The 26,618-nt window shown below is 44.1% G+C and overlaps 1 protein-coding gene and 1 long non-coding RNA gene across 2 annotated transcripts in view; one reads left to right on the forward strand and one right to left on the reverse strand.

The window, feature by feature from the left end:
- vps13d (vacuolar protein sorting 13 homolog D) overlaps positions 1-26,618 on the reverse strand; it is a 117,250-nt gene that overhangs the window by 13,118 nt on the left and 77,514 nt on the right. Inside the window, 15 exon segments of the mRNA XM_079679099.1 lie at positions 1,623-1,727; positions 3,367-3,537; positions 4,280-4,388; positions 4,494-4,651; positions 5,046-5,148; positions 5,235-5,470; positions 5,795-5,918; positions 6,987-7,162; positions 7,442-7,572; positions 7,664-7,806; positions 8,266-8,392; positions 8,508-8,699; positions 20,139-20,386; positions 20,478-20,694; positions 20,855-21,005. Coding sequence (XP_079535225.1) covers positions 1,623-1,727; positions 3,367-3,537; positions 4,280-4,388; positions 4,494-4,651; positions 5,046-5,148; positions 5,235-5,470; positions 5,795-5,918; positions 6,987-7,162; positions 7,442-7,572; positions 7,664-7,806; positions 8,266-8,392; positions 8,508-8,699; positions 20,139-20,386; positions 20,478-20,694; positions 20,855-21,005 — 2,391 coding nt within the window.
- On the forward strand, positions 10,587-15,048 carry LOC307037897. The gene is made up of 2 exons (XR_013807808.1): positions 10,587-13,787; positions 14,304-15,048. It is a non-coding gene; the product is annotated as an uncharacterized lncRNA (long non-coding RNA).

Consider the following 26,618-nt stretch of genomic DNA (forward strand, 5'->3'; position numbering starts at 1 on the left):
GTAAGCCTACTTGTATTGTTGTTGTTAGCATCTGATGCTAGCTAGCTGCTCTAACGGATATAAGGAGCTGTTTCAACAACAAGGTGGAGGGAGAGTCCTCTGCTGTTAGACTGAGAGGCTCTGATAATGTCAGCTCGGGTGAGATAAAGGACTCTCTGAGTGTTTAGATAGTGAACTTTAGACCAAGTTATCTCAGTGTGTCCAGTGGCGGTTCTAGACCATTTTTACTGGGGGGGCCAGGCTGGGGCCAGTAATTTCATGAGAGGGGCACAATAAAAAGCGGGTTAAATAGACGAAGACAGTATAAAGTAATTGTGTAAAATAAACATAAAATACAGTAATTGGTGTTTTTTTATTTTATTTAGATTATTTGTTTTAGTAACTTTAAGTGACAATTTACTTTCCCTCACTCTCGTCTCTTCCTCACGTCTTAGCTCTGCCTCCGTAAGACGCGAGCGAGAGACACGAGGAAGAGACGCGAGGACAGAGGAGTCCTCGGATATTAATTGGGATGTCCTCGTTCACTCCAGCGTCACCATAAACAACGCCCTTTACTTCTGGTGCGCGCAGTGCATCACCTGTCACTGGATTTCCCTCCACATCAATCCCCTCAAACCTGGGATTTAGTTTCTCATTGAAATTATTTCATCTCTTCCATCCATTTCTTTTATTATAGTTTTCAACGTATTATTTTCGGTCCTGTATTGGTTTTTCCAGGTATAACATTTAATTTAAGTTATAATTATAATCATAACAATTGATTGATTGTTTCAGATCAACTTTTGAATTGGATGTTGTTATTTAATTTGTCCCACAAAAGAGAGACACAAATCACCAACATATTTATAAGTTATGCTACCCGTATTTTTATATCCTAAATGTTTGACGTGGATTTTACACACAAGTAAGAACTGTAAGTTATTATTTTATAATCAAATTATTATTATTGAATTTGTAAGTATATTTCACATCATTTAATGTTTTTATAGAGTATGATCTCTTCATTCATTTAAGAGATTTATATATTTTACTCTTATTGAAGCACTTTAATGACTCTGATCTTGCTGGCTGTGCAGCTGGGGGCGGAGCTTTGATTCAGAACAGCTGCAGTGAGCAGACGGCTGTGCAGCTGGGGACGGAGCTTCGATTCAGAACAGCTGCAGTGAGCAGAGGCTGTGCAGCTGGGGGCGGAGATTTGATTCAGAACAGCTGCAGTGAGCAGAGGCTGTGCAGCTGGGGGCGCAGCTTTGATTCAGAACAGCTGCAGTGAGCAGAGGATGTGCAGCTGGGGGCGGAGCTTTGATTCAGGACAGCTGCACAGTGAGCAGAGGATGTGCAGCTGGGGGTGGAGCTTTGATGCACGAGTAGTGAAAACACTTCCGCGTAGTATACCCTGGTGTATCCTCACTCTCGTCTCTAGTAGTACATTTAAAGTATAGGGCTATCACTATGGGCAGCAACGCTGTAAATATTGACAAATAAATCCAGCAAAATGGCACAAAAAAAAAAACTGGTAGTGGCCTGGCTGGGTGTATAATTCCCGGCCTGTCCCAGTCCGGCCCTGTCTACACATGATAAGAAATGTGGTGATGATGTCGGGGACAAACAGTGGTCAGCGTTACCTCCAGCTCCTGCTCAGGCTCCTTCTTCTTCACCTCCCCCTTCCCCCGGTCCTGCTCTGTACTGGGGGAGCTACGGATCATTCTCCTCTGGTTAAAGTCACTGATCTACAAACAGACACACAAACTGAAGTGAAGAGGTCCAAACCACTGGAAATGAAACTTAGATGTTAACAAAGCATCTTTAGCTGAGGAAGATACAAACTCTGATATATAGAAGCAGGGGTAAGCAATACCTTCTTCTACAATCAGTTAACAGCATTACACTAATTAGCGTTCGCTACGTGCTGAATATGACACAGCACTCATTGACAGTAACAAAGAAAACGGATGTTTTAGTGAACTTCATTAGTGAAACTCAGTGACCGGCTAGTATAGTGCAGTGGTTCCCAAAAGTATTCTTCAGGGCCCCCACACGACACACGTTCTTTAGCTTCCAAACTCCACTGGAATTTATTTTAAACATTCCAATTCAGAAAATTGCAACTTCTTATTTACAAAACAAAATGAATAATAAAGTGACAAATCACCTTCACATTGGAGTTATTAAAAGTCTAACTGTAATACTTAGGGTTGGGATTGTTTGGAATTTTTTCTCACTTTCTCACTAAAAACATTACAACAACAGCTGTGCACGTACATAACAACCCAGACAAAATAAACAATGCAATACAGCTATAGATACAAATACAGAGACAATGTAAAATAAAATAAGAAAACCATTTGTCAGAACAGTTCCTCTTACTCAATCAGTCATTATTCCTTGTCGCTGGTTTGAATCTTTAACATTGACCATTTCTCCCATTTCTCTTCATATTGTGTTTCTTGCAGTCTCAGTCGATATGTCATTTTTTCCATTAAATGAATTTCCTCCACAATCTTAATCCACTGTTCTACAGTAGGAGGCTCCCCCTTGCACCATTTCCTAGTTATGGCTTTCTTGCCAGCTATCAACAGTATTTTTACAAGATATCTATCTATGTAGTGAACATTTCCCTCTGTAAAATTGCTGAGATAGAGTACCATGTAGTCCATAGGAACCTCATATCTCAGTATCTTTTGCAAAACCTTGTGTACCGATTCTCAGAACTTAAGTATGTTTTGGCATTTCCAAAATATGTGTCAATGGTTGGCCTCTGATCCTCCACATTCTCTCCAGCACAGACGATTTGTATTTAAGTATTTACTCTGAATCTTAGGTGTGATAAAACATCTGTATTCCCTCCATATCCGTGAATTGGTGGATGATCGATGTATCTTCCACATGTTTTGCCAATCATCATCTGAAATGGTTGTGTTCAATTCTGTTTCCAATTTCCCTTTTATGTATTTAGTTGAATGTTTATTTGAGGATAATACTTTGTATAGAGCAGTTATGATTCAGATTTTGGTTTCTTTGTAGAGGTGGTACCAAAAAAAGTACCAATTTTGATTGGCTGGGCGAATTGCAAACTCTGAAAAGTTTTTTGAAGCCGCCATTGTATTTGCTGGCATTAGCATTATTAGCATTAGCATTAGCCCCACGCGCCAACGGAGAGAGAATAACTTATGGCGATTTACTCGGAAGGCTTCAGTAGAAGCCAGTCCCCAACTTAGTGCCGGCACTAAGTACGGCAAAATACTTGGTGTGAAAGCGGCTATTGGCCCTTAAATACTCAACACAAGAGTGGAGGAAAAAGGTCAGCTAGTTGAATTTATGAATAACTTGTGATTGACCAAGGGATTAGCCAAAATAAAACATCCTGACCTGTAGGACACGTGTTGGTCCGTCTGGCAGCACCTGGACTGACAGCACACCAGACCCCGGCCTCATCTTCTGGTTGATGAACTGCTGCTCGGGGCCAGGAGCCTGCAGCCCTGAGTCTGGTCCCAGCACCACCTCTGCTCCATCATACAAACCTGACAGCCCACCCTTCACCTGAAGAACAAATCAAACATCAACTAAAATCACAGACATCATTCTCAGGACTCTGAACCTCCGAGTGCAAAGAGGAGAGCAATTCATAAACTCAGAATGAGTTATTCTGAGTTTCAGGGACTCTTCAGTGATTCATGCCTTTACTGGGAACTAAGTACTTATTAAAGCTATCATTGCAGTACAGTGAAGGTGCTTTACAATGAGTTAGAGAAGTAACATACTTCAGGAATTTTCATATGTTCACAACGTAATAAATGTAGCGGTGAGCCCAATCATTTTGTGGGACTGCATTGCTTTGTGGGAAAGTGTTCCCCCTGGTGTTTTACCCGTGAATCAAAGAGTGGCTCAGTCTGGAGGGACTTGGCCTTGGAACCCAAGGCTCGCTTGTTCACGTCCCGATCGGACAACAAAAAACGAGCGTGAACTGATAGCTGGAGAGGTGCCAGTTCACCTCCTAAGCAACTGCAAAACCCCAACTGCTACCTGGCGCTGGACCGACTGGCTGCCTCTTCACTCGGTGCTCCTCTCCAGATGCATGTGTGCACCTATATACATGTGTGTATTTGTAATGTGTGTGTATTAAAAAAAACAGCATGTGTGTATTTGTACTCCGTGTATAAAACAGAGTGGAAAACTGAATTTCGCCATAGGGGGTTTAATGAAGTTTAATCTTCTTCTTCTTCTATTTTCATGCATCAAAATTCCAAACCAAAGACATATAAACACAGCTTGGTGTTCCCACCTGCACCACCAGCCGGGGAAGGCCGCAGGTCAGCATGCCTGAGCTGAAGAACCAGGTCTGGGTGGTGCTGCGGCGAGAGTCTGGCCTCCTCAGCATCAGCGGCTCGAAACTGGGAGAGAAAAGACAGAATGGGAGTGTTCGCTGATACATTTCCTCACAGTTTATGGTGAATGGTCAATGAGAGACACATCTGCTGATCCCACACAGTACACACCTGTTGTCACTGACAGCTGCCAGCCCTGCAATGTCCAGCACCAAAGAAGAGTCCAGGGGGCGGGGCTGTGCAGGCTTGCTCTGCGGGGGGGACGAGCCCTCATGGCACAGCATGCCGGTCCCCGTCATCCTCCACAGCTGAGAGCGCTTCCCTGGCTCCTGCACAGCCATCACAGTTACAACAGTGCTTGTTATTCAAATCGTTACTTTGTGTTACTTTCTTCATGGAATGCAACTGGGGGGGGAACTTGATAACCGGATTCCTCTCACTAATGCTTACCCAGAGCTGCACATGCACTATGACATCACAGCATACACACACTGTGTGTTTATTGGGACTGATCCATGGCAGACAAAAAAAGTGTAACCCTAATCAACTAGGGATCACAACTACATTAGTCTGTGAGTGAATGATTCCATTGTCACTGCCTTGCTGATCGGCACTTGGATTCTCTGTATTAGTTGTCCCTCTAAACTTGCATGCTGTTTTTCCCCTCACCCTCACCCTGACCCTAGCCTGTGCAGTGTGGGTAACCTGACATGAAAACAGTACCTTCTTTTTCAGGATGACCCTTTGAGTCTTAGTGTCCACGTCGAGGACCAGTTCAGCACAGCTCACCAGACGCTTCTTCCCAACAGGCCTCTTCTCCACTTTCCTGCAACAACAAGATGATGCCTTTAACGTTTTAATATAGAGAAACATAAAGATATATGGTAATGTCATTAGTCAGTCAGGTCATACGGTGAGAAGGTGTGCGTGGCAGCGATGTAGATGAAGTTCTCGTAGTAAAGCTTGTTGTACTCTCTGAAGAAGTTCATGTCTGCAGTGACCTCTGAGGATCCCGCCCCCTTCACGGTCAGAGTGAGGTAGGGGGGCAGGGTGGGCTCGTCACAGGCGTAGTCCAGCAAGCAGTCCGCCTTCACCTCAGTGTGCAGGCGGACGTCCGCCACACCATGCTGCCAGCACTGGATTGGAACCTGAAGGGATGAAACAACGAAATCTGTTCAATTTACTTATTAAAAAAGGGGATAGACCCAATAACCACTTCCAAGATGTTTAATTCCTGGAATCGCATGCCTCTAACAATCAATTCATTTTATGTCCAACTGACTTTTGCATGTGTGAAGTTGCATAAACACCATGTTTATCATGTTTCAATTTGTTTGGGACCAAAGGCATGCGGGAGACAAAAAAACACTCAAGCATGTGACACTGCTAAACCTGGAGGCCCCTTGTTTGTTACTTAACAATGAAACATAAACAAATTGGTCTTAAAATGGTCAGGAGTAGAGCTGACTTACTTCAGAGATGTTGTCGATGCGGAAAGGTGGAGGCAGCTGGTCCGTGTCAGAGAAGGAGATCTGGTACGTGGCCCCCTTCAGGGTGATCTCTGTCCGCAGGAAGAAACAGCTTCCCAGTGTGTCCCTGTTCAAAACAACATCCACTTCAAATTCTTCATTTCAATTTCCACACAACCTGAGATGGTGGAATATATATACAGTTGCAAGAAAAAGTATGTGAACCCTTTGGAACTACCTGGATTTCTGCATAAATTGGTCATAAAATGTGTTCTGATCTTCATCTAAGTCACAGCAATAGACAAACACAGTCTGCTTAAGCTAAAACCACACAAACAATTATATGTTTTTATGTTTTTATTGAACACACCATGTAAACATTCACAGTGCAGGGTGGAAAAAGTATGTGAACCCTTGGATTTAATAACTGGTTGACCCTCCTTTGGCAGCAATAACCTCAACCAAACGTTTCCTATAGTTGCATATCAGACCTGCACAACGGTCAGGAGGAATTCTGGACCATTCCTCTTTACAAAACTGTTTCAGTTCAGCAATATTCTTGGGATGTCTGGTGTGAATCGCTCTCTTGAGGTCATGCCACAGCATCTCAATTGGGTTGAGGTCAGGACTCTGACTGGGCCACTCCAGAAGGCGTATTTTCTTCTGTTGAAGCCATTCTGTTGTTGATTTATTTCTGTGCTTTGGGTCGTTGTCCTGTTGCATCACCCATCTTCTGTTGAGCTTCAATTGGTGGACAGATGGCCTTAAGTCCTCCAGCAAAATGTCTTGATAAACTTGAGAATTCATTTTTCCGTCAATGATGGCAATCTGTCCAGGCCCTGAAGCAGCAAAGCAGCCCCAAACCATGATGCTCCCTCCAACATACTTCACAGTTGGGATGAGGTTTTGATGTTGGTGTGCTTTGCCTTTTTTTTCTCCACACATAGCGTTGTGTGTTCCTTCCAAACAACTCAACTTTGGTTTCATCTGTCCACAGAATATTTTGCAACATCCAGGTGCTCTTTTGCAAACTTCAAACGTGCAGCAATGTTTTTTCTGGACAGCAGTGGCTTGCTCCATTTTAGGACCAACTTATGCAGAAATCCAGGTAATTCCAAAGGGTTCACATACTTTTTCTTGCAACTGTATATTTGTATTAAATCTGTGTGTTCTGGAGAGTGTAAATGTAGCTCACCTCATGTTGACGTGAAAGGACTTTGGTTTGTTGACCTCAAAGCCTCCTGACCAGGTGCAGTTGGGGGTGTCCATGAGGCGCACACACAGCAGCTGGTCGTAGTCATTGCGTGGCCAGTGGAAGACAACGCTGGAGCCCGGCAGGGTGGAGATGTAACCCTCTGGGTTAGCCGTACCCTAAAACAAAAGTATTCTTCAATTACTCCTGTCATACTGGAATTACTGTCCCCCTTGTAGGAGAAACTGGAGGAAGGCATGGGCTGTGTATAACAGTTGGATGAAGCCACCATGACTTCACCTATCACTTTGTGGATTTCTTTAACTTTCTGCATTTTGGCAGTGGCCATCTTGTATTTTTACAACAAGAAGTGTATCTCACTCTCTCTCAATCACTGTGTGAGATGTGAGCATTTGCCACTAAGCTACCTGAACCTTCTTTATGGATTTATTCCTCACCTTTCCTCTTGCAAACTCTCTCTGAGCGAAGGCCAGTTTGTGTGTAGAGCGGTTGTCCAGGAGGTAGCGCGGGGCAAAGGTCACTATGTGTGTGTCCCTGTAGCGTCCTTTTCCTTTCCGCACACTGATGCCTGTGTGGATCAGACAGGGAACATTGAACGCCCAACAGACATTTGTATTGCTCATGTGACAACTGAGACATTTGGTAATATACAAACTTGCCTATGTTATAGATGAGGCCAGGCCTGTTCCCGTGCTGGATGACCTTTACTGCCCTGACTCCACTGCCTCCGTCCAGGGAGAAGCCCTGGCACCAGCCTGGAACTCCGTCTGGGTGGATCCCTCTACCGATCCGCATTGTGCACCTGTGATCAAGATAGACGGGGAGAATGGAATTACTGCCTGGTGGTTATAATGTATGTCTCCGCAGGTCACTCCAGTTTACTTTCATTGTCATCACATATTTTATCCTATCAATATATCTGTGTACATTTTAAATCATTTGAATATGAATTCATGAGTTATGGTTAAAACACATGTTTTGTGAGGTCACAGTGAAAATCATGAGTCATTCATCTCGAGTCAAATTGGATGTTTCTCCCTGAGAAATTGCCTTTATAGGAAGTGGGCCTGACAACCTGAAACATACAGTACTGCCTCTGGCCACTGAACCGTACAAACAGAATGTAGGGATGTAAGGAGAATTTAGAGCAGCTCATCCAACTATCACTAAGTTAGGGATTCTCTCAGTGCACATGCCAAAGGATGTCCGTCACTACCTCAGGCAGCAGGCAGTTCAGACCCTGTCTCTGACACACACTTACATCGCAGGCTGCTCCTTGTCAGTGTAGCAGAACAGCAGTGGGCTGAGGCTCCGGGCCAGCTCGTGCTCCTCAAACTGGCCTGCAGCATCAGCTTTGCCGTTGTCCTGACGGAAAATTAACGGCAGGCCTAAGGAAGGAAAACAGTTTTAGGGAATGATAACAGAGACGCTTGTTCTTTAAGCAATGGCTGGTTTGTTTTGTAAAATGTAAAACTGTAGTTTATATTGTTAATTAAACATTACCAGTCTTGTTGATAAGCCAGTAGGGGGCAGAGATCAGGATCTTCAGAGCCCCCTGTGCTCGCAGGATGATGCGGATGGTGAGGCAGAGCAGATGTTTGTTGGTGTCATACAGCCTCATGCGCACCACATAGTTCTGAGTACCAGGGGGAATGAGCAGCTCTTTGCACACAGGGAAGCTCTCCAGCAGGACTCCTGAAGGACCGACATGAACAGCAGTGTTCAGTGTGAAAGAGTGGAAAGGTATATGTGACCAGCTCTATCGAAATCAGTCATATTGACCCGAAGACACATTTTGAGTTGTATAAACTGTTGGAAAGAGGAGATTCCTAGCTTTCTAGTGATATCAGGATTGTTTTTGTACTCCAAATACTAAGCAAAATATGTCACATTATATAATGACTTTCACTGAGTCATCATTTTGAGAAAAAGGCCTTCAAAGTTTCCTCCTCTCTGGAATCCATCGATATTATTATTAGCAGAGCAAATGATCAAAATACTAGGGAGGGAAGATATTTTGGTTTGGATACTGGTCTGGGGGAAGCTCGCGAGTGTGTGTGGACGTGTGTTTCTGTATTTTTGCGTTTGTGTGTATTTTGTTTGCTTCCCGGGGAAAACACTCACGAGAAACACCGGCTGTTGTTATGCCTGCTGTGATGTCAAGTTACTCCGTTCTCCGCTTGTAATTAAGCCGTTACATGCTTCAAAGTTGTATTTATCATCTGAATTGGCTGAAACAAGTTTAATATTCCGAAAGCCAAGACTTTGTTTAATTAAAATCAGATGAAAACAAACTGTAACGGACCCTGCCATGTTATCTATGATTACCATACGCTTACATTCATAATTTCAGCCGGAGGGAGGGGAAGCAGCACCGCGGAAAAGTGGAGAGTGAGAGCTGTCATTTTCCCTTTACAAGCTTCAAAAAGGTATTTATCGTGTGATTTTGGAAATAAAAGTTTCATATTCTGAAAGCCAAGACTTTGTTTATTTAAAATCAAACAAAACACCCGAACCCCGTAAAACTATTTTTTTACACAAATCCACGTTTATTTTTTAAATGAGCTGTTGCGAATTCCGACTGATTTCGATAAAGCGGGTCACATATTTGCATTATATATATATATACACCGCTTTATAATAAAAAAGATTACTGGCCGCTAACTCTTAGACGATTAAAATACTGAAATAAATCTAGATGTGTGTTTTAGTTTTTTTAAACACCGGCAGAGAGATCACGTGATGACAGCGGCGAGCTGAGCGGAGTAGTCGGGTGCAGGCGGTAATCAGACTTAACTATGATTTAACCAAAACTGAAAGTCTCAAAGTGTAATGCGCAGTCAGTTCTATTAGTGTGTAAAAACATCTGCGTCTAAATGCCCGGCAGTAGTTTGACCAGAGCTACAGCAAAGAAAGACAGCGGCCTCATGGCGGAAATGTTTGGGGAAGAGGAACACGTCCCCAAGTGGGCTAGCCAATTGCTTATCGAAATACAAAGCGTTAAAGAAACCTGTAACGTAAGGTTTGACAATCTGGACAAGGCTATTGTTCAATTAAAGAAAGACTCTAAGGCCACTTCTCAAAGAATAAACAACGCAGAGAAGCGCATTAGCGAGATAGAGGATCAAGCCAATTCCCAAGGGAAGACAATGGGTGATTTGTCCAAAAATGTCAAAGCCCTCCAGGGTAAAATGCTGGATCTGGAAGCTAGAAGTCGGAGAAATAATCTCATCCTAGCCGGCCTTCCCGAGGGTAAAGAAGCCGGTGGCATCTCCCCACTACTGGATAAAATTCTCCGACACTTCCTGAAGCTGAGTGACACAATCCCCGCACCTGAGATAGAGCGTGCCCACCGCGCTCTGCGTCCCATCCCGGACCCTGGGCACCCTCCGCGGCATATCATCATACGTTTTCTCAGATGGAGCGATAAGAACGAGGTGTTTAAGACGCTGGCGTCTGCTAAAGGAAAGCTGACATGGGACGGACATGATCTTCGCATGTTTCAGGATTTCCCAATGGAGATACAGCACCAGCGGGATTCATACAGAGAGCTCCGTAGCTTACTGCGCAAAGAAGACTTACGGCACGGCATCCTGTACCCTGCCAGACTCATCGTAACCATCAACGGGGAGACTTTCATATGCAAAGATCCCAAGGAAGCTGAGAAAGTTCTAAAATAAAAGAGACCTGATCTATTTGGGATGTGACATTACCACAAGACTGTGAGTTGGCCTACGCCCCCACCACACACACACACACACACACACACACACACACACACACACACACACACACACACACACACACACACACACACACACACACACACACACACACACACACACACACACACACACACACACACACACACACACACACACACACACACACATTTACACTGACGCATGCCCGCACATACACTGACTCACAGTCGCACACACCCTCATTAGGATTCTGATGCAGGCTATACTGTAATGTAAGCCCCAACTAGTTAGCAAAGTTGTGGTTAATGGCAGACAAATGAATAGGCCTATTGGCTATTGAAGGACTGGATTACCTCTCCGCACCTGAGCTCCGCGGCTCTTCTTTTTCTTCACGGATAGAGATGGACTTTCCTCCATCTCAATGTATTTTCCGTCGTATTGCCTTTTGGCAATATATTTTTTGTTTTTGTGTTTATCTGTGTATTGTTAGGGTGAAGGGTGGTAGCATCTCTATGTTTTTATGTATACTTGTGTTGTATTTTTTACAGTCTTGTGTTGTTGTTTATATATTTCCCCTCCCTTCCCTTGATGCGTCGATGACACCCTTCCAATTTGACCAAAATACTAGCCGGGCATCCGATATGATTGTTCCCTTACTTAAATGGATACACAATTGAACAAAATTATTTTGCTTAGTCTGAATGTAAATGGAATTCAGAATCCAATCAAAAGACATAAGATTTTGTTGTACTTAAAGTCTTTAAATTGTGATATTGCTATGCTACAGGAGACTCATTTGAATGCGATGGAATCTAAAAGACTAAGACAGAATTGGGTCGGGCAGATATTCTCTTCCCCTGGAGGAAAAGCTAGTAGAGGAGTCAGTATTTTAATTTCTAAGAATATGCCTTTCAAATCATCCAATGTACATGTTGATCAAGAGGGAAGATATGTAATTGTCTCAGGTTTGCTACAGAATAAAATGGTGACATTAGTGAATGTGTATGCTCCAAATAGTTTACAATCTAAATTCTTTACCTCGCTGTGCCCAAAGGTATTGCAGTCCATAGAGGGTCCTCTTATTATAGGTGGCGATTTCAACTCTGTCTGTGACCCTATGGTGGATCGATCCAGCCACCCTCTCCCTTCAGATAAAAACATTTCCGCCGCCTTGAGGGACTTCCAATCCGAGCTCGGTATTACAGATGTGTGGCGCCTAGTGCACCCAGATGCCCGAGAGTACTCTTTCTATTCCGGTGCGCATAACTCCTACTCAAGGATAGATTACATAATGATGTCTTCAAATTTGATCCAGAATGTTATTGAGATCAAAATGCATAGTATATTATTAAGTGATCATGCTGCGGTATCTGTCACATTTTTCCCTCCAACCAACCCTTGCAAATCCAAACAGTGGCGACTTAATACATCTCTACTCAAAAATGAAAAATGCACACTGCTCATTAAAAACCACATTTTAGATTTCTTTGAGATCAATCTACATTCTGTACCAAGCGTCACTACTGTCTGGGTGGCTTTTAAAGCAACATGCAGGGGCTGGTTAATTAGTTTCTCCTCGGCAGAGAATAAAAAGCGCAGAGAGGTGAAATCCCAATTAAACTTTAAACTCAAGACTCTAGAAGAGCAGCATATGCTAGACCCATCCAATTTAGATCTAAGGAACTCACTTCTCACCGCTAGGACTAATTTGCAGAAACTTGTACATGAGGAGACAGCTTTTGCCCTTTTTCGTTTACGAAGAACATACTTTGAATCCGGAGAAAAAGCAGGGAAAATGTTAGCTCATAGATTGAAACAAATAGAAAACAGACAGATTATTCCAGCGATCAGAGATGAGCATGACAGGCTACAGTGTGATGCAGCCAAAATCAATGAATCTTTCAAGAACTATTATTCTAAATTATATAGCACAAAAAATAACTTGAATGAAGAAGCCTTAGATAGCTTTTTCGGAGATGTTAACCTCCCGAGCGTCAGCTTGGCTGACAGATCTGCTATGGAGGTACCTGTTTCCCAAAATGAAATAGAAAACGCAATCATGAAGATGGCATCAGGGAAAACTCCAGGGGACGACGGTTTTGGAACAGAGTTCTATAAATGTTTTAAAGAACAGCTTTCACCATATTTACTGTTGTTATTCAATGAAATATTATAATCTGAAGCCATGCCTCGCTCCATGAGCAGGGCCATTATCTCATTGTTGCCTAAACCGGGCAAAGATCCTTCTCTGATGGGTAACCACCTCCCTTTAAGCCTTCTAAACCAGTGGTTCTCAAAGTGGGGTCCGTGACCCCCCGGGGGTCCGTGGCACTCTGCCAGGGGGTCCGTGAAAAGTTTTCAGATTCATTAATTTAAATGATCATGATATCATTTTTTTTCATTTTTTATTTTTTTTACAAAAGGCTTCATAGTTCAACAAATAATATATATATTTTTTTATCGAAAATAGTTCATAGATTACGTTCTAATCTAACAAATCTATACATTTAAAAATCAAGCGCGTCACCCGTTACCATGGAAACAACAATAACTGGTACTCAGTCAGAGAGCGTCACTGCTAGCATCATAGAGATATAACACGGCTAACATACTACGAAGATGGTCAGACTTTTTATAACTACCGGTTCCGGCTACAAATGAAGTAAATGAAAAACAAAAAAAAGTAAGGAAATACGATGAGGAGTATCTCCAATATGGATTTATTGAAGTGGAAGGGAAACCAAAATGTCTGATATGCCTGCGGTGTCTTGCCAATGAGGCGATGAAGCCTGCCAAATTGAAGAGGCACCTCAAGACCTTGTTATGTAAAAAAAGACAGTACTTTTTTTGAGAGGAAGGGCTAGGACTACCGCCAGCCACAACAACGGATGGTTAATGTTACGTCTGTTTCTGCTAAAGAGCAGACGAAGAATTTAGGACATGTCTGCTGATATCAAATCACAACTGCTGGAAAGACTGAGAGGGCCTAAATTCGCGGTTCAATTGGATGAGTCCATTGATGTGTCCGGCTCTGCGCGGCTCATCGCACTGGCGCGAGAGGAGAGGGAGAGCCGCAGAAGTGAGACTGACTGAGATTACTTTGAGCAACATGCATGGGAATAAGTTACAATATAATACATTTGTGTATATTTCTCGCTATTCAGATGGTCTGCTGCCTGGTGCTGCTGTTGCGCAATGTGCAGTGTCCTCTTTTCGCACCATGACATTATCAGTTATGAATTTGTTTTTCACTGCTTGAGAAAATGGACTTGTGGCTGAGAGCGTGTGAAAAATGTCAATTGTGTGAGAGTTGGCAGCCCTGTGAACTCTCTTGACATTATTATGTATGAAACTGCCAATCAGATTTATTTACTTATTAATCGAAGGTGCCGGAACGCTGTTCTGGATCGTTCCCGCCCACTTTAACCCCTGTGTGTGTGTGTGTGTGTGTACGTGTGTGTGTGTGTGTGTGTGTGTGTGTGTGTGTGTGTGCGTGCGTGTGTGTGTGTGTGGTTATGTGTGTGAGCAACAGAAATGTCAGATACTGTATGTTGCATTTATAGATTTAGTTTGATATGTGTGTCTTAACTTGCAGAGAGAAGCAATCAGCTTCATGGACTGCCTTGCATCACTCCAATAGTGTCCAGAGCTGGCTGCCATTACAAGTAGTGGTTTGGGATTGTAGCAATGCAGTTGCAGTTGTTTTGCAATTTACTTGATATATGTTGCAATGCAGGCATGTGTTCAATTGTTTATAGCCTGCATTCATTTTGTTTTTAGACTTTTATAAATCATTTAATTTTAACTAAGAGTGAAACACTTGATGTGTTATCTTTATGTGTGTGTGTGTGTGTGTGTGTGTGTGTGTGTGTGTGTGTGTGTGTGTGTGTGTGTGTGTGTGTGTGTGTGTGTGTGTGTGTGTGTGTGTGTGTGTGTGTGTGTGTGTGTGTGTGTGTGTGTGTGTGTGTGTGTGTGTGTGTGTGTGTGTGTGTGTGTGTGTGTGTGTGTGTGTTCTGAAATGCACTTCAAATGATCACTTTTTTCTTGATTTTCCTTTGATATTTTGTTTAGGTACACTGTTACTTGCAGCTAATTGATTGATTGTTTTATGGGTATTCTGTCTTGAGATGGTGCAAATATTTTTAATACATATCTAATATATTTCTAATACATTGCTCTTGTGTTGTTCTTTCACATAACTAACACTATAGAAGTGTAAAAAATAGGCTACGTCAGATTATTCCAAGGGACATACGTGTCAAGTCAATTTTTATTTATATAGCCCAAAATCACAAATCAGAATGAGGGGGTCCTTGGTGTATTCTCTATCTTGTAAGGGGTCCTTGGCTGAAAAATAATTGAGAACCTCTGTTCTAAACTGTGACTACAAGATTCTAGCCAAGATACTGGCACTCCGTTTGGAGAAGGTGGTTCCATCTATAGTGCATCTAGACCAGGGGTTGCCAACACGTCGATCGCGAGCTACCAGTAGCTCGCGGAGGTTTTCCGAGTAGCTCACCAGAGGGCGCTAAAGTGCAGTTGACATGTTGAGACATATTTATTTATGTAGTATATTTTGAGAGTAAGAAAGATAGAGAAAAAGAGATGTAAAATGCAGTCATGACAACTGAGGAAGGTCAGTCAAAGAAGAAATCTAAAATATACTACTTTCATGACGAGTGGGAACATGAATTTTTATTTACGAGCATCAAAGACAAGTGTGTGTGTTTAATTTGTGGCTCGAGTGTTGCGGTGGGGAAGAAGGGAAATGTCGAGCGGCACTTCACAAAACTTCACGAAAACTTTTCAAAGGAGTATCCCGCCGGCAGTTGCCTTCGCGTTGAGAAGGTACAACAATTAAAAGCTACGCTACAAAGGCAGCAGTCATTGTTCACGAAGCCTGCCAAGAAAGCTAGCCTAGCTACAGAAGCATCGTTCCGAGTCGCTCAGTATTTGGCAAAGAACAAAAAAGCTTTCACTGATGGCGGTGTTCTTAAGGGAGCGATGTCTGTTATGGCAGAGACTTTTTTCAGAGACCACAAGAGCAAGTCGGAGATAATGTCTGCCATTGACGATGTGCAACTGGGAAACAACACTGTGGCGAGGAGAGTGTCGGCGCTGTCAGTGGATGCCATGGGACAGTTGGAGCGGGACATGGTCAGGTGCAAGTGGTTCTCCATACAGTGCGACGAGTCGGTGGATGCGAGCGACACAGCTCAGCTGTCTGTGTTCATCCGGATGGTGTTTGAGGATTTTACGGCGAAAGAGGAATTTCTGACACTGCTTCCACTCAAAACAACAACAAGAGGTGTGGACGTGTATAATTCTATTAAGAATTATTTCATAAATAAAGGCGTGCAAATGGAGAAGCTTGTATCCATAACAACTGATGGAGCTCCGGCTATGAGAGGTCGCCACAACGGTTTTATCGCAAATTGTAAGTCAGATCCATATTTCCCACGTTTCCTGAGTTACCATTGCATCATTCACCAAGAAGCACTTTGTGCCAAAGTTATGGACTTCAATCACGTCATGAAACCTGTGATACAAATAATAAACTCTATCCGAGCGAAGGCAAAGCAACACAGGAGCTTCAAAGTTTTTCTTGAGGAACTGTCAGCTGAATATGGAGATCTCCTTCTCCATGCTGAGGTGAGGTGGTTGAGTAGAGGGAAAATCCTACAGCGCTTGCTCTCCTTGCTGAATGAGGTAAAGCTCTTCATGGAAGAGAGGGGGGAGGACACCTCCATCTTATCTGATGCTGGTTGGGTACTTGACCTGGCCTTTTTGACTGATCTGACAGGAAAATTAAACCAGCTTAACCTCCAGCTACAAGGCAATGGCAAAACAGTATGTGACATGATTAGTGCTGTAAAGGCCTTTAAAGCAAATCTGTGTCTATATCTCCAGCAAGTAAAGGGAAATAAATTGCATCATTTCCCCTCTGTTCAAAAAGTACTGCAGGAGAATAAAGCTGCTGCTGGCTTTCTTGACTTATCAAAGTACTGTGACTGCTTAACTAAGCTTGGGCAGGAATTTGAGGACAGGTTTCTTGACTTTAAACAGCTTGAGCCCTGTGCAAGTTTCCTTGCTAACCCATTCAACATCGTGGATATTACTGACATGTCTGAGCAACTGGCCAGCCTTTTCAGTCTCAGTGCTTCAGAGTTGGAGCTGGAGATAATCAATCTCCAGAATGACATTCAGCTGAAAGCACATCAGATGGACAAAGATTTCTGGAAGCTATTGGACCCAGAGAAATTCAAAAACATTCAAACTGCTGCACTGAAACTGTCCTGCTTATTTGGGTCAACATATCGCTGTGAATCAGCATTCTCTGATATGAACTTTATCAAATCCAAATTCAGGACAAGACTTACTGATGAACACCTCAATGACTCAATCAGAGTGAATTTGTCAGGATACACACCCCAGTACAGTGCTCTGGTGGATGCTATGCAGTGCCAGGTGTCACATTAGCTGAGTCAGGAGAAAGACAACAATGCAGTGACAGACTGAATGTTTGAAGACATATGTTTGCTTGATGCAAGTTGAGAAAAGCACAAGCCATATTCCCCTTTTACATGTGAAACAAATTTGTGAAATGCTTGAAATAATTTAAATTATAGAGCTAGAAATGTTATTATTACAATTAGGAACTTTGCACTCTTATCTGTAAAACTGTTTACTGTAGTTATTGATGTTAAAGCAGAACTCAGTATTGCATGGTGATTATTTGTCTTTTTTTCTCTTCATGAGAAAGTCAAGTTTATTCATGTTAATGTTAATGTTTCTGCTCTTGAGTCACGAATGTGATATGTGCACTGAAATCTATATAAAATAACACGAGTAGCTCTTGGCCACTTTCTTTTTTCAAAAGTAGCTCCCGGTTAGAAAAAGGTTGGAGACCCCTGATCTAGACCAAGTAGGTTTCATTCCAGGCCGCCAGTCCTCAAATAACATGAGGGTTTTTCAGATTATCCTAGAAGCAAGCTCCAGCAATTTTCCAATGATTGCAGCATCACTAGACTCTGAGAAAGCTTTTGACCAAATAGAATGGAAATATCCGTTTTACACGCTCAAAAAATTTGGCTTTGGGCCCTAGTTGATTAGCTGGGTAAAGGCTTTGTATAGCGCTCCCTTCTCTTCTGTTAGAACTAATGGGTTAATCTCAAAACCTTTTCCCTTACACCGTGGTGTGAGGCAAGGGTGTCCTGTTAGTCCCCTACTTTTTATTATGGCTCTAGAACCATTAGCCTGTGCAATTCGCGCTAATGGTGACATATATGGTGTGAACATTCATGGACACGATTTCAAATTAAATATGTACGCTGACGATATACTTCTTACTTTGAGCAAGCCAGCACTCTCTATACCCGCAGTTCTTGATATGATACATTTATTTGGCAGCTTCTCTGGATATAAGATAAATTGGAACAAGAGTGAAGCAATCCCACTTAACTCATATACATATAAACACAACCTAATGAGCACCCCCTTTATTTGGAAAACAAATGGAATGAGGTATTTGGGAATTAACATCGTCTCTCCTATCTCTAAAATCTTTAGCCTTAACGGCCCTGCTATTTTCCAGTCCATTAAGGAGGACATCAACAGGTGGATGGCCATACCACTCTCTCTATGGAGCAGAGCAGAAACCTTGAAAATGAATGTTCTCCCAAGGCTTTCTCATATTATCTCCTCTATCCCTCTTGAATTCCCACTAAAATGGTTTAAAGATATCAAATCCCTATTCACTCAGTTCCTTTGGAATAATAAGAAACCCACATAATAAGTTGATCATTCCAAGATCAATGGGAGGTTTGGGAGTCCCAGAAGTATTCCAGTAGTATCTGTCCTTCAATGCAAAGTATCCATTATCGTGGGCGTACAAAAGTGCCTCTTCGGGAAGGCAGTTGGCAATGGCCGGAGCAATCCATCATGTCTGTAAACCAAAACATATCTCTGGCATCAATGTGGTACTGCCCAAAACCACCACCCTCAATGGATAATACCATCATCCGCTTTTCATGCTCTATTGTAAAGCAACTGCACAGGAGACTCAACATAGAGGGGCTCTCTTTACCATCTTGCCCCATTTGGAGTAACCCCTGTATTTCTGCAGGAGGAGGCACTTTAAGTAATAATATCTGGCAGAAGGCTGGTATTACTACAATTGGACAGATATATAGAGACCAAACCCTTCTATTTCAACAACTCAAAAATCAGTATGGTCTCTCAGGCTCGTCTTTTCTATCATATGCACAACTAGCATCTATTATTAGTACAAAATGTAAGGAGGGAGCCATGCCTGCTTCATGTATGGAAGAGGACCAGCGCCTCAAGAAAGCAATCATATCATCAGGTGTGGTCTCTAACATTTATAAATTATTATCTAGGGCTGCCCCGAATACCTATTCTCCTGTCCAACTGTCCTGGGAGCATACCTTGAATATCTCTCTGTCTGCTTTGCAATGGAACTCCATTTGGCAGTCAGCTATGTTCTCTTCTAAATGTGTAAGATTCAGGATCATACAGTTCAAAATTCTAAATAGAGCTTACATCACCCCTGTTACAAAATCCAAGATGGACAATAAACACAGAGATTTATGCTGGCATGAATGTGGCAAGCGAGGTACATTGTTGCACCTACTCTGGGAATGCCCAGCGGTAAAAAGACTTTGGTCAGAAGTAATATCCTTATTGTCTGAATCTTTAAATGTTAATTTCCCTACATGTCCCATTGCATGTCTACTGGGTCTCAAGCCAGATGGCAATCCTGCAAGGACTACCGATCGGCTCTGGACATTGGGCTGTTTAGCCACAAAAAGACTCATCCTATTAAACTGGAAGGAACGCAAACCAGCCTGCTTTACTAGGGACTCATGGCTGAGGGAGTATCTGGACCTACTGAACATGGAGCGTGCAGCTTCTCTGCTGGGGGATTTTGAGGGGAGACAGGAGGATTGCGGTTCACTGTCCGCAGCTCTCCTGTCTAACCCTGTCAATATGGCATCTCCTGTGTAATGTATAATGTATTGTGTATGTAATGCTCTGTGTATGTCACAAACAGCTGTCTTAGGAAGTCATCCTTGCATCCACCCCCCCCCCTCCCTCCCCCGTTACGTTTTGTTTAGTTGTTTGTTGTTACATGTTTTGATGTACGGTTTGTTATCTGGTGCAATGTCTGTTAAAAAAAATAATAACATTAAGGAAAAAAAATAGATGTGTGTTTTAGTAAATAGTCATTTGTGTTTTTTTCCATTTCTATCTTTGATATTTTATGCATGCCTCTTAATTAATATTTTGCTATTTTTGGCTCTTCACTTTTGCTGTAACAATGTCAATTTCCCCTCTGTGGGACAAATAGGTATTATGATTCTAAAGGAGGCAAAAACAGCCAGTGACTGATTACAGGGCGGGCGCTGACCTAGCTCCATGTTCTGAGAGGTGTCGGCAGGGTGAAGCACTGCCTCTTTCCCTGGCTTCAGGGAGCCTCTGATGGATGTTCCCTTGATGAAGTAGTTGAGGTCACAGGGCAACAGGTTGGCCAGCACCATGGTGGGCAGCAGGTAGATGGTGTGGCCTGGCTGTCGATAGATCTCCTTTGCACTGCCAGCAACCCTCTTGGCCGGCTGCTGCTCCGGATAGTTCTCCTTTTTGATGACCAAACAAAATCTGCGAGAGAGAAGCAGAGAAATTAGGCAAACAGTGCCATGTTAAAGGAAGACAAAACCAGAGAACAACATCTGTGACTGACTGTACACACCTGAAGTCACGCTTGAGGCTGTCGTCAAAGTCTGCTGACTGACAGTCCCTCTTACTGCTGCTGATCTCCCCGGGCCGCTCCACACTGGTCCAGTGGATGGGAACCTTACAGAAGAACACGCCCAGGCCTTTGGGCCGGGCCTGCAGACGCCAGGACGTGAGGTGGAGGGGCACCGCCAATGCCTGGCCGGGGAGGATAGGAGGCAGCACCACTGGCTCTGGAATAACACGGACACAGCTGGTTGCATTAATGTGACCCACATGGTAAAAACATGAATTTGCAAGATTAACAAGAAAAAGTAAAAAAGAAAATAAAGAACTCTGTGTGATAAAGTGCAATAAAGTGCCCTAGTTGTGAATGGTAAAAGAGAGTTTTACTGTCAGGAGCAGAGGGGCTGTCCAGGCGGACCTCCATAGGAACATCCAGCCGGTTCTTCACCATGAGGGACGAGCGGACAGTGATCACCTTCCTGGCACTGCCCTCCATGGTGATGGAGAACACTACTCTGACTGGAGGCAGGGCAGAGAACTGGGGGATGGAGGGTCACACAGATAAAGTCACTGTCAGGGTTAAATTCATATGAAGCTTCAGTGGGGATCCAACTAATGAAGCCATCTTACACTCAACCAGGCGTCTGCATGAGTTATTATTATTACTGGGGACATTGTGTTTTCATTAATTTGACTAATATCAATGTGATGGTAATAAGTGCTCAGGTATTAGGTAATACGCTCCTTAAGCTGCTTAATAACATTGTTATTGTTAGTTATTTTTGACTGTATAAGTCAGTGGTTCTCAACCTTTTTACACCAAGTACCACCTGAGAAAATAGTTGGCTCTCCAAGTACCACCATATGACCAATGTTAAAATACAGTCTACAGCAGGGCTATTCAACTACACATTCAGTTGGGCCAGATTTTATAACTACAAAATTCAGCTGGGCCAGACATTCAGCGGCCTGTAAAAAGCGGGTAGTGACACATTTTAAACCAACACATATTACTGCGATGAAAAACATGCAATTTTTATTCATTGTTCATCTAACAAAGGTAGGTCAAAAAGTGCATAAAAACACAACAAATTAGCATTGATTTAACAGAATCTGAAAAAAAAGTGCACAGTTGTAGCATTACATTTGTTTGCTTTAGAAGTCAAATATTCAGGTTATTTTTTCTGAACCAGGCACATCACAAAGTGCATTTACTGAATACAATAATAGCAGTCTTAATAAATGCGCTCACATACAAAAAAAACAGCTAAAGAGCTCCAATGCAACACAAAGAGGTATTACTGTAGCAATATTTTTTCACCTTTCAAGTAATAACAAAAAAATCATACGTTTTGGTCACATTTGTCCCAGACACATTACAAAGTGCACTTAAATGAATACAGAAAGAACTGTCAAACACTTCAGTGCACAAACCCATAACAAGGGATACGGGTAACTATATGAATGAATACTACACTACACGTCTACTATAGTAAACTAGGTGCTTACTATCACCTCATTTGTGATTTGTCATCGCTGACTTTCTCAATGGGAGAAGGGACATTTTTTGTTTTGAACAAGAGCAGTGATTTTTGGCTCATAGGATGTCAATGCAATCCTAAGAGTGCTGTCAGTCAGGGAGCAGCGAGTGCTACTTTTGATTGAGTTCATGTGTGAAAAGCTTGATTCACATGTGTATGTTGATCCAAACATACTGAGCACACAGATCGCTACTTTCTGAACGTTAGGGAACTGCTGTTTTTTGACATCACTCCAAAACTTCGCTGGCCCGTTAGTGCGCTGCATGTCAATAAGTTCCAGTGTATATTTCCCCTTGTCGATGCAGGGGAGGGGACCACTTCCTTTGCTCTGGTTGATACGTTCCCCTCTATTGCAACAGTGAAGGGGTCTCTGGCAAAGCCCATCATCACGTCTGTGGGCAGAGCAAGTCCATCCAATTGACCGGCAAAGTTCTCTTTCAACCCTCGCAATCACATCCGTGATTTGTGCCGGAGATGTGATGTGTTTGGGGAGCGTCGGAAAATGCAGCATCCGCCCCGTGCTCAAGTCGGTAGCGAAAAGGTCCAGCTTGACTTGGATCTGCTCCACAAGATCAATTACCGTTTTGTCTCTGTTTACGCTTCAGAGTTGAGAGGGACATGTTTTAGAGTTGCTATCATAGGACCACCGTTACTAGCACCACTAGATGCACTTTCAAAAAACGTGCTGCGTTGTGGTTTGGTGGTTTCTATGCAACACGGAGTGTTGCGTTCATGGTCTGTACTTGTGTAGGAATTTGGCTACGGGAGGCTGGGCCACTCGGGAGTTGGTTCTGGGCCGCATCCGGCCCGCGGGCCGCCAGTTGAAAGGCCTGGTCTACAGTATGTATACAGTTCATGCAGGACTCTGAGGCAGATGTATTCATAATAACATTATGTATTGTCAGCAACAGCTACTTGTACAAAGGGCAGTCCCTCTCCCTCTCACTACTCACACACCACAAGTGAGAACATAAAGAACAAAATAATAACTTATTCTCACACAACAAATGACAACTGTACAGTACTTCAATCATACATACACACACAAACTCAATGAAATGCAATAGCTTTATTAGCATGACCATAGTGACATATATTGCCAAAGCTCTAAGTTGCAACATCTATACAAAAATACACACAAATAAACACATAAACAAACTGCTTAGAATTTGGTGTATCAGCTCAGTTTGATTCCCTCAAACTGTGGCAGGCAGACAAACTGTCCTGCAACAATGCAGCTCTCTTTATATTCCCCGAGTACTTTTTTTTGTTTTTCATTTTGAAATATTTGAGGACACACACACACACACACACACACACACACACACACACACACACACACACACACACACACACACACACACACACACACACACACACACACACACACACACACACACACACACACACACACACACACACACACACACACACACACACACACACACACACACACACTAACAAATGACAACTGTACAGTGTGAACCTGGGGGCTGTGTTGTCTGGAACCTTGTGTTCCTGGAAGGGTCTCCCATGGCAAATTGGTCTCAGGCAAGGGGCCAGACTAAGATTGGTTCAAAAGACCTCATGAAAGACGATACACGAAGTGAGGATACCCGGCCCGGAGGAAGCCCGGGGTCCCCTTCTGGAGCCAGGGCCCAGAAGGAGGACTCGTCGGCGAGCGTCTGGTGGCCGGGCTTGCCACGGAGCCCGGCCGGGCACAGCCCGAAAAGGCAACGTGGGCAACAACTCCGCTTCTCCGTCCCGCGGGCCCACCACCTACGGGAAACAGCGATGGGGTCGGGTGCGCTGCCAGAAGGATGGCAGTGAAAGCAGAGGGTCTCGACGGACAAGACCGGGGCGACAGAAGCTGGCTTTGGGGACGTGGAACGTCACCTCTCTGGGGGGGAAGGAGTCGGAGCTTGTGTGGGAGGTGGAGCGTTACGAGTTGGATCTGGTTGGGCTCACGCACAGCGTCGGCTCTGGAACCTTACTTCTGGATAGGGGTTGGACTCTATTCTTCTCCGGAGTTGCTCAAGGTGTGAGGCGCCCGGCGGGTGTGGGGATACTCACAAGTCCCCGGTTGGGTGCTTCGGTGTTGGAGTTTACCCCAGTGGACGAGAGGGTCGCCTCCTTACGCCTGCGGGTTATGGGGGGGACACCTCTGACTGTTGTGTGTGCTTATGCACCCAACAGCAGTTCAGAGTATACAGCCTTTTTGGAGACCCTGGAAAGAGTCCTGTATGGGGCTCCTGAAGGGGACTCTTTAATCTTGCTGGGAGACTTCAACGCACATGTGGGCAATGATGGAGACACTTGGAGGGGAGTGATTGGGAGGAACGGCCCCCCTGATCTGAACCGGAGTGGTGGTTTGTTACTGGACTTCTGTGCTAGTCATGGATTGGCCATAACAAACACCATGTTCGAACATAAGGATATTCATAAGTGTACGTGGTACCAGAGCACCTTAGGCAGAAGGTCCATGATCGATTGCGTTATCGTATCATCGGACCTGAGGCCGTATGTTTTCGACACTCGGGTAAAGAGAGGGGCGGAGTTATCAACTGATCACCATCTTGTGGTGAGTTGGATCGAGTGGCGGGGGAAGCCTCTGGATAGACCTGGTAAGCCCAAACGTGTAGTTCGGGTGAACTGGGAACGTCTGGAGGAGGCCCAAGTTCAGGAGGCCTTCAACTCACACCTCCGGCGGAGCTTTTCGGGTATTCCTGTGGAGGTTGGGGACATTGAACCAGAGTGGTCGGTGTTCAAAGCCTCTATTGCCGAAGCCGCGGCGGGGAGCTGTGGTCTCAAGGTCCTAGGTGCCTCAAGGGGCGGTAACCTTCGAACCTCCTGGTGGACACCGGTGGTCAGGGAAGCCGTCCAACTGAAGAACGAGGCTTTCAGGGATTTGTTATCCCGGGGGACTCCCGAGGCAGTTGCAAGGTACCGACAGGCCAGAAGGGCAGCAGCCTCAGCCGTGGCCGAGGCAAAGCAGCGGGTGTGGGAGAAGTTCGGAGAAGACATGGAAAAGGACTTTCGGGCGGCACCAAAGTTGTTCTGGAAAACTGTCCGACACCTCAGGAGGGGGAAGCAGGGAACCATCCAAGCTGTGTACAGTAAGGATGGGACGTTGTTGACCTCAACTGATTGAGTGTTAGGGCGTTGGAAGGAACACTCATGAACCTGACAACTCCGCCCTCTATGTTAGAGGGAGAGCGGGAGTATGACGGGGGATCAACACCAATCTCCCGGGGGGAGGTCACTGAGGTCGTCAAACAACTTCACAGTGGCAAAGCCCCGGGGGTGGATGAGATCCGCCCAGAAATGCTGAAGGCTCTGGGTGTTGAGGGACTGTCATGGTTGACACGTCTCATCAACGTTGCTTGGAAGTCGGAAACAGTACCAAAGGAGTGGCAGACCGGGGTGGATGTTCCCCTTTTCAAAAAGGTGGATCAGAGGGTGTGTGCCAATTACAGAGGCATCACACTACTCAGCCTCCCCGGGAAAGTTTACTCTAAGGTACTCGAAAGGAGGGTCAGGCCAATTGTCGAATCTCAGATTGAGGAAGAACAATGCGGATTCCGTCCTGGTCGTGGAACGACGGATCAGCTTTTTACTCTCACAAGGATCCTGGAGGGGGCCTGGGAGTACGCTTATCCAGTCTACATGTGTTTTGTTGACTTGGAGAAGGAGTATGACCGGGTTCCCAGGGAGTTACTGTGGGAGGTGCTGCGGGAGTATGGGGTGAGGGGGTCTCTACTCAGGGCCATTCAATCTCTGTACTCCCAAAGCGAGAGCTGTGTCCGGGTCCTCGGCAGTAAGTCGGACCCATTTCCGGTGAGGGTTGGCCTCTGTCAAGGCTGCGCTTTGTCACCAATCCTGTTTGTAATATACAGTGGGGCAAACAAGTATTTAGTCAGCCACCAATTGTGAAAGTTCTCCCACTTAAAAAGATGAGAGAGGCCTGTAATTTTCATCCTAGGTATACCTCAACTATGAGAGACAAAATGAGGGGAAAAAAAATCCAGAAAATCACATTGTCTGATTTTTAAAGAATTTATTTGCAAATTATGGTGGAAAATAAGTATTTGGTCACCTACAAACAAACAAGATTTTTGGCTCTCACAGACCTGTAACTTCGTCTTTAAGAGCCTCCTCTGTCCTCCACTTGTTAACTGTATTAATGGCACCTGTTTGAACTCGTTATCAGTATAAAAGGCACCTGTCCACAACCTCAAACAGTCACACTCCAAACTCCATTATGGCCAAGACCAAAGAGCTGTCAAAGGAAACCAGAAACAATTGTAAACCTGCACCAGGCTGGGAAGATTGAATCTGCAATAGGTAAGCAGCTTGGTGTGAAGAAATAAACTGTGGGAGCAATTCTTAGAAAATGGAAGACATACAAGACCACTAATAATCTCCCTCGATCTGGGGCTCCACGCAAGATCTCACCCCGTGGGGTCAAAATGATCACAAGAACGGTGAGCAAAAATCCCAGAACCACACGGGGGGACCTAGTCAATGACCTGCAGAGAGCTGGGACCAAAGTAACAAAGGCTACCATCAGTAACACACTACGCCGCCAGGGACTCAAATCCTGCAGTGCC

The sequence above is a fragment of the Notothenia rossii genome, assembly GCF_949606895.1.
Source record: "Notothenia rossii genome assembly, chromosome: 4".
Classification (NCBI taxonomy): domain Eukaryota; kingdom Metazoa; phylum Chordata; class Actinopteri; order Perciformes; family Nototheniidae; genus Notothenia; species Notothenia rossii.